This window comes from Colletes gigas, unplaced genomic scaffold (genome assembly GCF_013123115.1).
Source record: "Colletes gigas isolate AHSC1104 unplaced genomic scaffold, ASM1312311v1 Colletes_gigas_Sc00008, whole genome shotgun sequence".
NCBI classification, from domain to species: domain Eukaryota; kingdom Metazoa; phylum Arthropoda; class Insecta; order Hymenoptera; family Colletidae; genus Colletes; species Colletes gigas.
Window position 1 is genome coordinate 7232014 of NW_025106637.1, and position 12201 is coordinate 7244214.

The following is a 12201-nucleotide window of genomic DNA, read 5'->3' on the forward strand; positions in this document are numbered from 1 at the left end:
TTGCTTGGGGTAGTTAATGGACAAGTTTTATATTTTCTCAGTCTCCGCGGAAGTTCGTTTAAATGCTTTTATTTCGAAGTAGCTCGTGGATTACTTCTTTTCAGACGTAAAGTGCGATTATATCGTTGATATCTTGAACTAATTTCTACTTAATCGCTATAAATACAATTTAATCCTAATCTAGACAACAGAATGCGTCTTCGGAGATTAGTAACCTTTGCTTACCGTGCCAGAGACATCAAGAGCTTTGTAGATAATTGAAGACCTATTCAGATACTGACTACTTTGGGATCAATAGGTAAACGGTATTCAATTAGACAAAGGGTTTAAACGGTAACGAGCACGAGCTTTCATCTTTTATACCACTATAACCCAGATACACGGTTGCTGATGACAATTCTAATACTTTAATTAAACAAAAAGTGAAAGATTGTTCGTGTATAAAGGAAGTTGTAATTGAATTTCTCGTCTCTGTCGTTTCTTCTTTCCGGGGATTGCGGAATGTAAATTATTTTTACTTAAAGCAACAGTACCGATATCGTTCGAGGGTAGCCCTGTATTTTTACTACGAATCGCAAAGTTATTTTAAAAATTGCAATTTTTAAATAAATATGCTCGTTTTAAAAAATAAATTCCAAAGCAGTTACAGTGCTATTACATTACTAAGTATAGTTTACTAATCAAAAGTAAAATAACAACATTTATTATTACAGGTGCAAGATTCATTACTTCACACAGTGACTTGTTGAACGTTTTGACGAAGAAAAGATGTCTGTTATAGAAACCCGTAATTAATGTGACATGAGACGTTCGTCTCGCAACCGCTGACGCAACTAAGAGGATTTTAATCCATTGACGAACGAATGGCCAACCAAGAACATTATTCCCATTGGTTTTTTAGGAGAATATAGAAACGCACTCTGCTCTCGGAATTCACAAAAGAATCGACAGTGAATGGAGAATCGGAGAACGGAGAAGTATAATTGTACCTAACGGGAAGTTTTCCAGTTTTTTGTCTTTCCCGACAATCCACGCGATTGTTCCGCCTGCATATTTAAAAGCGAATAATCATTCAATTTGATACGAATTATTGAAATTTCAGGAAGAATGTAATTCCATTTAGTGCGTAATTCGTAATTATTTTCGCGGGGGACAGATTATACAAAGCCTTCGAAGCGAAAGTGGAGTGGCCACGTTTCTGTAATTAGAGAGAAAAAGGAGTACCTAACACTATATTCTACTGTAAAATTTCACTGGCAGCGTTCGTGCCTTTATCCACAGTCGGAAACACCACATAACAAAGGTTTTAATAACGCGAAACATTATAACCTTTAAAAAAACAGCAAGTTACGTGTCTCAAAGAACAAAATGCAAGAACTTTTTAAAATACAAATTTCACTTTGTTATTCTGTCAAAATCTTGCTCTGATGCATTCTGGGAAAACACAAATTAAATAATTTTAACGCGATTCAGAATGGCATATTTTTCCACGTGTCAAAAGACTCGGGAGCCACTACATTTGTTTTCGTCAAAGAATTCGTTTGTTTCAAGCTTCAATATACATTGCCCACGCAATATTCTATTAAGATATTGTGTTACAGGGGACCGTAATTTTTCTACCGTATTCGCAAACTGTGTTACAGGGACGCTTTATAACGTTATAACATATACTATAATACAATAATATACGAGGTAAAAAATAAAATATTACCACGCTTCCATTTCGTCGCCCCTGGAAAAACACGACTGGTCGGTAAAAAGGGAGGGAAAACAGAGTGTCCATCGACAAAACAATTACACGTTCGGGTCAATGGCACGGAATGCGCGAAAATTCAATGAGAGCGCGCCGGAATGGTATATCAAACAGAGCCGGAGTAATTGGACGGGGCGCGGAAACAAAATTCAATGCCCGCTTAAAATTTTTCTATTTCGATAAAGAAAACCGCCCCGATACCCTCGTAATCCCCGATCGACCGCTTCCGCCGCGTAAACGAAAAAGCACGCGGGGATTCCGCGTTTCCTTTTGTGCCCGCGATCCGAAATATTCAGCGGGAATGCGTGAAACTGTGCGACAGAGGCGGAGTGATTCTCGAATCGAAACGAATTCAACGTACGCTTAGAATTTCTATATTTCGATGAAGAGAGCATCGCGAACGACGCCATCGTAATCCCCGATCGAGCGGTTTCGCCGCACTAACTAAAAGCTCGCGGTTCCGTAGAGCGATACAGCGAGCCGCGACGCTTTTTGTCAGCGATTCGACGTCGCGTACGCGCTGTACGCGCGGCCCCGGTTTGATGTTTAAATATAAAAAACCAGGGCGGAAGGGCCGCGCGACAAAGGCAGCACGAGACTTATCCGCCGTTGGTTTTTTAATAATTCGACTCCGACGCACACGGCCAGCATATGCACGTGTCTGTACACGTTACTTTTTCGACGGAGGACGGTCGGTTGCAGCGACACGCGGTGCACTCGCATCGTTTGACATAACAATAACCCCCAGCCGAATGCACAGCGCTGGAATTCGGTGCATGCAGAGCGTTACGGTGCCCCGGTCTACCATGGCAGATCGCTGGTTTCTCGAACTTTAACCGGAGTCGTTTTGCGAATCGCGCGGTTATTTGTCCGGCCGACCGGCCACAACTTTTGGGGAGACATTTTCGGATGCACGCGTACGAGTACAACCTCCATCGTCGTTGAATCCAACGAGCTTCCACCCATCTACCGAAATCTTTTTTTACCCGTGTACGTCGACGATAGCGCAACGGTTTGTTTGTCCCTTGCACCTTCAACTTACCGTTGCTTCGAAAAGATGGAATAGAAAACCACTATTGGATTCCCTACCGATCGTATTTCGTGCCCAGTCCGCACCCGCAAAGCCGATTAGCTCCCGTTGACTGGATATATAAATTTTGATAGCTCATTTAATCGGCTTAATCGAAATCGTGTTAGTCTAGTTAAATGGCGCCTAACAGACTGTCAAAGTAAACGAAATTTCGTGAAGTAATCGTTATTAGTAACGTTGAAATCGTTTGAGTACGAATAATTAATTCCTGTGCCAGATTAGTGGACCGTCCATATAGCATCTTTTTTAGAGAATTTTTAATATTTTTATATGAATTAAATCCTGAATACCAGTTTGTTTTCTTTTTATTTTTGTCACACCAAATTATATTGACAACATTGAACAATCATTGCATCGTTGTACGATAATTACAAATCATGTGACGCAAATATTGATATTAATATTATGGTTCATATTAAGTTTCGTAATATGTACAACACACGAATTTATGCCCGTTTGTTCTAGAAATTTGGTGCTAAATTTCAAACGATATAGGTCATAGACAAACAACGAATGAATTTGTTGCATGCCACGCAGGTATTCATAATGCTACAGATTTACATGCACGTTTGTATTTTAATTGGAAAGCACGCTTCACTCGTGTTTCTAAATTTTGCCTTTATATTGTATGTTTTCGTTTCTTTTCTAATTGAAAGGTACACTTCAATCTTGTTTTTTAATTTTAGTTTCTGCCGTGTACCCATGCATGTAATATATTTCAGAATTCGTTACGCGTCAGACCACGCTCGCTTTTTCCTAAGCATAAACAATTCTAAATTTTTTTTAATGGAATTTTTCATTTCACGGTAACAGTGTACAGAGTTAAGTTAGATTAAAAGCATCCACAAGTAATAAAAAGGAACGATCTTTTAAGTGAGGTTCGTGTACATCTTTCAACACTTTCTCTCACATCCTCACTGATTTCGATGACGTTGAATATTATGATTAAAACAAAATTAGATCGATCTAGATATTAAGATGTTCAAGTTAAGTGCGTTGTTCAAAATAAATTCTGCCATTTGTCAATGTTTCTGTACTCTACTTTACCTTAATACTCACTGTACATTTGCGTAAATATAAGCGTTTGTAAACGTGATAGACGGAAGAGATACATGTCAAAAGACCTCAAAATGTACCCTAATAACCTGCCAAAAGCAAGGTAACCAGATCCTTCAGAACGATTTTGCAAGCTCAGATGGGTATTGTTGCCTCCTTGTAGTTTCGTGTCCGATCTATATCTGTTTCCGGAAAGTTAGTTGTTTCGGCATAACCCATAATTGTAACTCTGATAGTTCCACTTGCATGAGAGCAACTTCGGAACTCCATCGATGGACGAATCCACGTTAAGTACAGAACGCAGGAAATTTCACTGTAATTAATCTATGGAGCGATGGCAAAGACTGACAAGGGGTATACTGAAATATTTACAATAGCGATAGAATAATCCGGATAGTTTAAATTATCTGAATAATTCCCATAGTTCGGATAATGACAAAAAGAGAAACAAATATACATAAAACTATGACTTGTAGTTTAAATCTATTTACATTGTCGAATAAGATTTACGCAGATTTTTATCTAATCCTGTTTCTTATATTAATATAAATAGTGCATTATTTTATTACCATTACATATCTGCGTTAGTTTTTAATAATACTTTATTGTCAATGTAAGCAACAGAAAATCGTTTTAATGGAACGCTGTTTCAGTCATTGAGGCGCCAACTAGCGGCGAAAGGAATGAAACGATTACACCCTCAGGTTTACGGACAGGTAAATGCTATGGTCATTTAATCACAGACAAAGTACAAAGTAGTTCTCAAGATCTCCGTACTTTGATCGAAAGGGTTCGAAAATCATTGACTTTTTCCAGGTTGGTATTTCAGTCTGTGTCACATCAATTTCCATAAAATGCATAGTCTATTCTATATCTCATCTATGGTTAATAACTTTACATGATGTGCAGGATTGCTATTATTTACAATTTTATCCTGTATTTAAAATAAGCAGCCATTAGCTCGGTGTTACCCACGATGAAGAAGTTCTTCGTAGGTAACACCGATTACCAGGTCTCACCACGAGGAGGTTGCTGCGAGCGGAGACCCGAAGAGAGATGGATGGAATTCAAGTTCCATCAATCTCCCTTTTACATTGTTAGAAACTAGATTACTAAACTAGAGAGATAGAAGGAAGCAAAGTTCCTTCGATCTTCTAGTTTAGTTATGTCAAGTAATTATTTCGTTTGAAAGATGGACGAAGCTAAATCGTGGGAGACCCGACGCGACGCTATGCTGAACCGTGCAGCGAATCTTGGGATCGAATCCACTGACCTTGATGTCTCGATTTCAACAGGAAAACGGATGGATGCCGGAAGGTATGGGTTTCCGCAGAAAACGGATACTCCACACCTTCAAGCGAGGTACCATTTTCCCTCAATCGAGCTACCAAGGGACAGAGATTAGATCTTTCGGACCAAGTGCACGGCCGATCATATGTTTCGTTCAAGGAAACAGAGGTGACCGAAGCGATAAACGAGAGAACGAGTCGAGAGAAGCTACTTGTTTAATAATTACTTGGCATACGCAGATAGACTAGGGACTTAAAACTAACGTCGAAGTTTAAGCTAACAGTTAAAACTAGAATTTAGACGATAGAAGGAAACAAAGTACCAAGCAATTATTTCGATTGAAAGAGGATGAAGCTAATTGTGGAAGACGCGACGCGACACGATGCTGAACCGTGCAGTGGATCCGAGGATCGAACCTACTGCCCTTGCTAATTCGATCTGTATAGGAAAACGGACGGCTGCATCCCCGAGTCGAGGTCTCCATTGCTCCAACGCAACCCGCCGGGAGCCCGAAGGACCCGACACAAGTTGTCTGACAAAGAGAGAGTACCTGAGACAGGAACGACTTCCGCTGGAAGGTATGCGTTTCCGCAGAATACGGAAACTCCACACCTTCCAGCAGAGTACCATTTTCCCTCGATCGAGCTACCAAAGGAAGGCGATTAGATCTTTCGGAACAACTGGACGGCCGATCACGTGTTTCGTTCAATGAAACAGCGGCGATCGAAGCAGGGAACGAGGAAACGAAAGGGAGAGAAGCTGCTTATTGAATAATTGCTTGGTAGGACGCGGAGATATGTATAATAAAAAGATCTTCGACGTTAATTTTGAAATTCGCGACGAAGCTTAAGTCTAAACAACCTCGAAATAAAAATCCCTCGTCGGTTGTGACGTCTTCCTTCGATGCCCTTGCGATTAATCTGAGTCCAAACTGAAATCAAAACTGATATTTGCATTAGTGACATGTGATAGAAAATTTATACACCAAGGAATCTAAACAAAGTAATGGAATTGTTGTGCTGATGTAGTGGGCTGAGTTAGGTTGGTTCTTGTTAAAGACAGATGTGAGATCAAGGAACAATTGAAAGATAGAAGAAACGAAAGATCGATGAAAATATTCCATTCAGAATCGTTTCGTGTGAAAGTCGTAAGCCAGCACAAAGGTTTCAAAATAATAGAGGAATAGAAATAGCCAAGTAATGGGGTTCGAAACTCACTACCTCAAAAGGCAGAACAGTTTACAGAGTCATACTAAGAGTAATTGCAAACACATCCCCGTACGAGACACTTTACCAAGGCCCCAGAATACAAACCGTGAAGGAAGAAATTATGGAATTTATTATGAACCACATGAACAGATTAGAAAGCCAACCAAATCATCAAGAAATTAATTTTCTGGATAGTGGACACAAAAAGATGCATCACGTACTAAACTTAGTCCATCGTTTTCCAATATCACAAACCCATAGTAAACAGAGGAACGCATGAAGCGTTAATCTCATTAAAAGCCAGAACTTACAGCACATTTGCTTATAATCTGCTAAAAGATTGCTCGCAAATACTCTTGGAATTCAAACAAAAAGAAAATATTATATGTGAATCTTTTTCAGTCGACCTAAACGGGGGGGAAACATCCATAGTACCGAATACATAAACGCGTAAATCAAACAAAATAAATTTGTCGTCGAGAGGTACTCAAAAAATAACGGGTACTCCTTGAATCAGTAGAATGAGAGAGAGAAATGGGAAATTTAAACATTACTCACCGCTGGTCATCACATTCTCACCATTGGCCAACTGGTCAGTACTGGTCAGTAGTGGTCAGTTCTGGTCAGCAGTGGTCAGCAGTGGTCCCCGCTGGTCCCCCTTGGTCCCCCTGGTCAGTTGAGGTTGATCCCGAAACGCGGAAGTATTCGCGAGGTCAGCCCTCCCCGGAGGGCGACACGAGACTGAGAAATTTCGGCCACATGTGTCCTACGTATACCTCGTGTAAGGTGACGGAAGAGTGGGGAGAGCAGTGTCAGCCATCTTAATCATAAGTCGGACGTCCCGACAAATTATTTCGCCAGAAATTAATATTTACGTAAACTGGTAACCCTTTGCATTATTCATACGCAACATATTATTAAGAATTGTTTAAACTATCGCGTAATAATGTTAAACAATGCCAAGTTTCATTTATAATTGTCTAATTCTCACGTGTTTAACCCTTAAACGGACTCTCAATCTCGATTGAATTATTTTATTTAATGTTGATTTTTACCAAATTGGTAAATGGAAATCAATTTTCCTTTAAAGCATTTAAAAAATAATGAACTAATGGAGGATTACATAAATATTCAAATAATTATATTGACATATACAATATTAGTTTGAACTTAATTCTATTCCTCGATATAAATGAATCAAGGTAGTGACGATTTAATAAATATCACTTTCAGTGTTTATTAATTAATTTTCTTAAATCTAGCTTGCTTTTTCTCTCAAAAAAGAATTCAGAGACAGAGACATTAAAACAGACTGTCACCTGAATGCGCCCTTTCGATACTCTGCAGAGTACGTTCCTGTCTTTACACCCCCGACTTGTCCAGAATCTTTCGATAAAGCAGATCGCGGTACAGCGCATAGACCAACTAGGTTGCATATCTGTAGAGCGTGTCGCCCGTGGACAACCCTGCCCAGTTACCCCCCAAACGTTGGTCTTCGAAACGCACCCCTGTCACGCGTTCCAAGTACAAACATCGCCCTATCGACTGGCACAGGGACAGTGCATCGAAATAGGCGAACGAAAAAGGCACAGAGGGACTTGAACTTCGTCTCGAACGGAGTAAACGACAACGAAAGGATTTGCTAATTAATTTGTTAATCATGGAACAGCGTGTGTGCCGGCGGATCGGACGGCAAGAAAGGAAATACACTTATTGGCCAGCGTCTGCTTCCTCATATTGATCTGCGGCGGTGGCTGTGGAGTACGGGTGTCTGCGGGTGGGACATCTGAAACCTGCTCAAAATGAATTTTTGTTTGCGGCTCGCGCGTTTACTCTTCATCTCCACGATATTCTGCGTTGGTAAGATCCAGTCGCGATATCAGCACGATATTACGCGTGTCGTTAACGAGTCCCTGGAACGAACATTAATTCGTCGTCGTTTCTCAGGTCTCTGTTCCGAAGATGAGGAAAGGTTGGTGCGAGATCTATTTAGAGGATACAACAAACTTATCAGACCCGTGCAGAATATGACGGAGAAAGTGCACGTGAATTTTGGACTGGCCTTTGTGCAGCTGATCAACGTGGTGAGATTTTTCGTTCAGTATTCGAATTTTTCTTAGAGGCAAGGTGTTGCTGCGAAACCCCACGATATTCTCAGTTTTCGAAACGTCAGTTGTAGTTGTTTTTAATCTAACTTAAGGGCTCCACGAATCACTTTGATAATTGACGTGCATTGTCCGTATTAATTAAGGGTGTGTTTCGTTTTGTGAATTGGTTCTTTCAAACTATATTGTTTCGTTTGAATCTATTCTCGTGTTATTAAGATGACGACTCGTTGAAGCACTTTAATTTTTACTATTCTAGGGTTAAATCATTCTTAATTTATTTATATAATTAATAGTAGAAAAATTAAAGAAACATACATATTTATCAATGTGAAATAAAATTTGAGAAGTATTGGTATTAAAATTAAGAAAAATAATATATATGTATGTATTCGATTTATTTATTAAAAACAATATTATGATCTTTTATTTACATTTTGTTAACGTTATGGTGTCATTTATGGTCCGTAGAGTACATAAGTGATTATAAGTAGTAATACAAATTATTCTCTAGAATGAGAAAAATCAAATCATGAAGTCGAACGTATGGTTGAGATTCATCTGGACGGACTATCAATTACGATGGGACGAGGCGGACTATGGCGGAATTGGTGTTCTCAGATTACCACCTGATAAAGTTTGGAAACCAGATATCGTATTATTTAACAAGTATGTTTTATTTCTTTATTTCTAACGCTGCCCTTATAATGATCATTATTACAGCAAGTCTACAAAATTTTATAAATTTGGAATTGATTATTTCAGTAATCAGATTTGTTGCCATCACAGACAAATCCATTATCATTTGTTAAGACCAATTATAATTTTACATTGATTTATATTGATTAATACAATTCCATTTTTAACACTTGTTCTCTCAAGTTGATTCACCAGGAAGAATTTTTTCTATATCTAATACCAACCTGTTATTAAACTATAGACGAAATAACTACATTTTAATGAAAAGATTTAACGCTACGCCCGATTTTCAGCGCCGATGGTAACTACGAAGTGCGATACAAGAGCAACGTTTTAATTTATCCTAACGGCGATGTTCTCTGGGTACCACCAGCAATTTACCAGAGTTCCTGTACGATCGATGTCACGTACTTCCCATTCGATCAACAAACCTGCATCATGAAGTTTGGATCGTGGACCTTCAACGGTGACCAGGTCTCGCTAGCTTTGTACAACAACAAGAATTTTGTGGACCTCTCCGATTACTGGAAAAGCGGCACTTGGGACATCATCAACGTCCCAGCGTATCTGAACACGTACCACGGTGAATTCCCCACGGAAACGGACATCACCTTCTACATCATAATCAGGCGCAAGACCCTGTTCTATACGGTGAACTTGATCCTCCCCACAGTTCTGATCTCCTTCCTTTGCGTGCTGGTATTCTATCTTCCGGCAGAAGCTGGCGAGAAAGTGACCCTTGGAATTAGCATTCTCCTCTCGTTGGTCGTGTTTCTGTTGCTGGTCAGCAAGATCCTTCCTCCGACGTCCCTGGTGCTCCCTCTGATCGCCAAATATCTCTTGTTCACCTTCATCATGAACACCGTCAGTATTCTGGTGACAGTGATCATCATCAATTGGAACTTCCGTGGACCCAGAACGCACAGGATGCCGCAGTTGATCAGGAAAATATTCCTCAAGTATCTGCCGACCATCCTGTTCATGAGGAGACCCAAAAAGACTCGTCTCAGGTGGATGATGGAGATCCCGAACGTGGCGTTGCCGACTTCTACTTACTCAGGAAGCCCGACAGAGTTCTCGAAACATCTGCCAACCTCGTTGGCCAAGTCGAAGATTGAAGTAATGGAGTTGTCCGATTTTCACCATCCGAATTGCAAGATTAACAGGAAGGTCCACCACACTACCAGCGGCTCTAGCGCTGCTGGCGGAGAGGGTTTGGCTGACAGAAGAGAATCCGAAAGCTCTGATTCCGTGTTGCTTAGTCCGGAGGCTAGCAAAGCTACCGAGGCTGTTGAGTTCATTGCTGAACATTTGAGGAACGAGGACTTGTACATACAGGCGAGTTGAATGAAAACTTGATGCGTTATTTTTGATACCTCTACCTCTTTGTCATATGAATCTTATGAATTTTTTAGTAGGCGATACTTTACAATCTCTTTCTCATACAGATTAGATTTTAAAAGAGTTAATAATTAATTTTTTTCAAATTAGTATTAAGTATAGGAAGTTACCAACTTATGAAATTTAAATATCAAACGTTTTTAGGGTGTTATTTGAAATTAAAGAAATTCTATCTTCGCCATTATTATATTTTCTAATTCCTTTTTAACAATCAATAATAATGTTGACAAACATACTGTTCGCTATTAAAATTTTTATTTCAAGTAATGCAGAGTCGCAAGTTTCAAGTTACGGTCAGTGATAAATGTGGAGAAAGAATGGAATAAAAATAAATTTCAATATTTTCAAGTGATTAAAAAAATTCGTTTGCTTTTTGCAGACAAGAGAAGATTGGAAATACGTGGCGATGGTGATCGATCGGCTGCAGCTTTTCATTTTCTTCATCGTAACATCCGCGGGTACCATCGGGATCCTGATGGACGCACCGCATATTTTCGAATACGTGGACCAGGATCACATAATAGAGATCTATCGTGGAAAGTAATTACGAACAGCGTACCGTTATCGCAAACATTTTTCTTACACGATTTCTTCAATTCGTTTCCCTTGTTTCGATGAAAATGTACTGCAGGTCGTATCGAGCACTCGATTCGAATTTTAACGGTATTATTTTCTATTATTATTCATACTATAGAGAACGACGAAACGTCACAATTAATAAACGTGGCGCAAAGCTAATTTTCGTACAGTTTCGATTTTCTATTTTACACTTACGCGTACATGCTACTTTCACGGCCATGTGTTTAACGATGCCATGGAAGTCGGAATTCAAACGCTCAGCATTCCCATCGATCTTTTGTAACGATCAATCGTTTCTTCGTTTTATACTCGTGAACGACTATCAACGTTGAAGAAATGTATTTATGAACTTGTCAAGGAAAAAAGCTCAATGGCACTCGTAGCATAGGAACGTACCACTTAAATTAACTAAATTAAGTATTAGAGTATTGCCAATAAACTAAAACAGTAATCTGTTAAATTCCCCACTGTTTATTACTTACGATTGAAGTTTTTGAAATTGAAATTTTACAACGTAAACTTCTGCGATTTCGAATTGTTTCATTCTGTAAGTAACCAGATGTTTACTTGAAGAAGTTTTGTCGGCGAAGCGCGACGAACTTACGTTTATAATGTCTTAGAGTTGATCATGGCTGCCTCCACGATTAATTGTCTTCCTTGGAAAACCTTTATCACGAGCATGCTGAAGTGAATGCGAAATAAATGCAAATCCAGTTAGGTATTTACCTTTAAATTAATGTTCCATCGATCTAGACGAGTAACTTGGTTTATCGAAAAATGGATAAGCATAGAGCGTAGTTATCAAATAATTTTGATATTAATCGTGCGAACTACCGTTGCCATTATTGTAATCTAGCAGAAACTCGTGTTTGATAAATCATCCCGACGCAATATCGAAGGGTCGTGACAATTCGTTTCGCCAATTGGCGGATGTACTTGAAATTTTTAACTCTTTTTCTGCGAAAAGGGAACCTTGAAGATCCTTCAAATACGCTGATCTTATCTTCTTTCTACAGACTT

At 39.3% G+C, this 12201-nt stretch overlaps 1 protein-coding gene across 1 annotated transcript; it reads left to right on the top strand.

Annotated features, from left to right (window-relative positions):
- Positions 1 to 8161: 8161 nt before the first annotated feature.
- LOC122397055 (acetylcholine receptor subunit beta-like 1) lies at positions 8162 to 11146 on the top strand. Its single transcript, XM_043395886.1, has 5 exons — positions 8162 to 8257; positions 8345 to 8481; positions 9017 to 9171; positions 9495 to 10539; positions 10982 to 11146. The coding sequence occupies exons 1-5, from the start codon at positions 8200 to 8202 to the stop codon at positions 11144 to 11146; spliced, it is 1560 nt and encodes a 519-aa protein (XP_043251821.1). The 5' UTR covers positions 8162 to 8199.
- Positions 11147 to 12201: the final 1055 nt, after the last annotated feature.

Coding starts and splice junctions, on each gene's coding strand:
- LOC122397055 (XM_043395886.1), top strand. CDS start 8,200: ATGAATTTTTGTTTGCGGCTCGCGCGTTTACTCTTCATCTCCACGATA. Junction 8,258..8,344: donor CTCCACGATATTCTGCGTTG/GTAAGATCCAGT, acceptor GTCGTTTCTCAG/GTCTCTGTTCCGAAGATGAG. Junction 8,482..9,016: donor TTGTGCAGCTGATCAACGTG/GTGAGATTTTTC, acceptor ATTATTCTCTAG/AATGAGAAAAATCAAATCAT.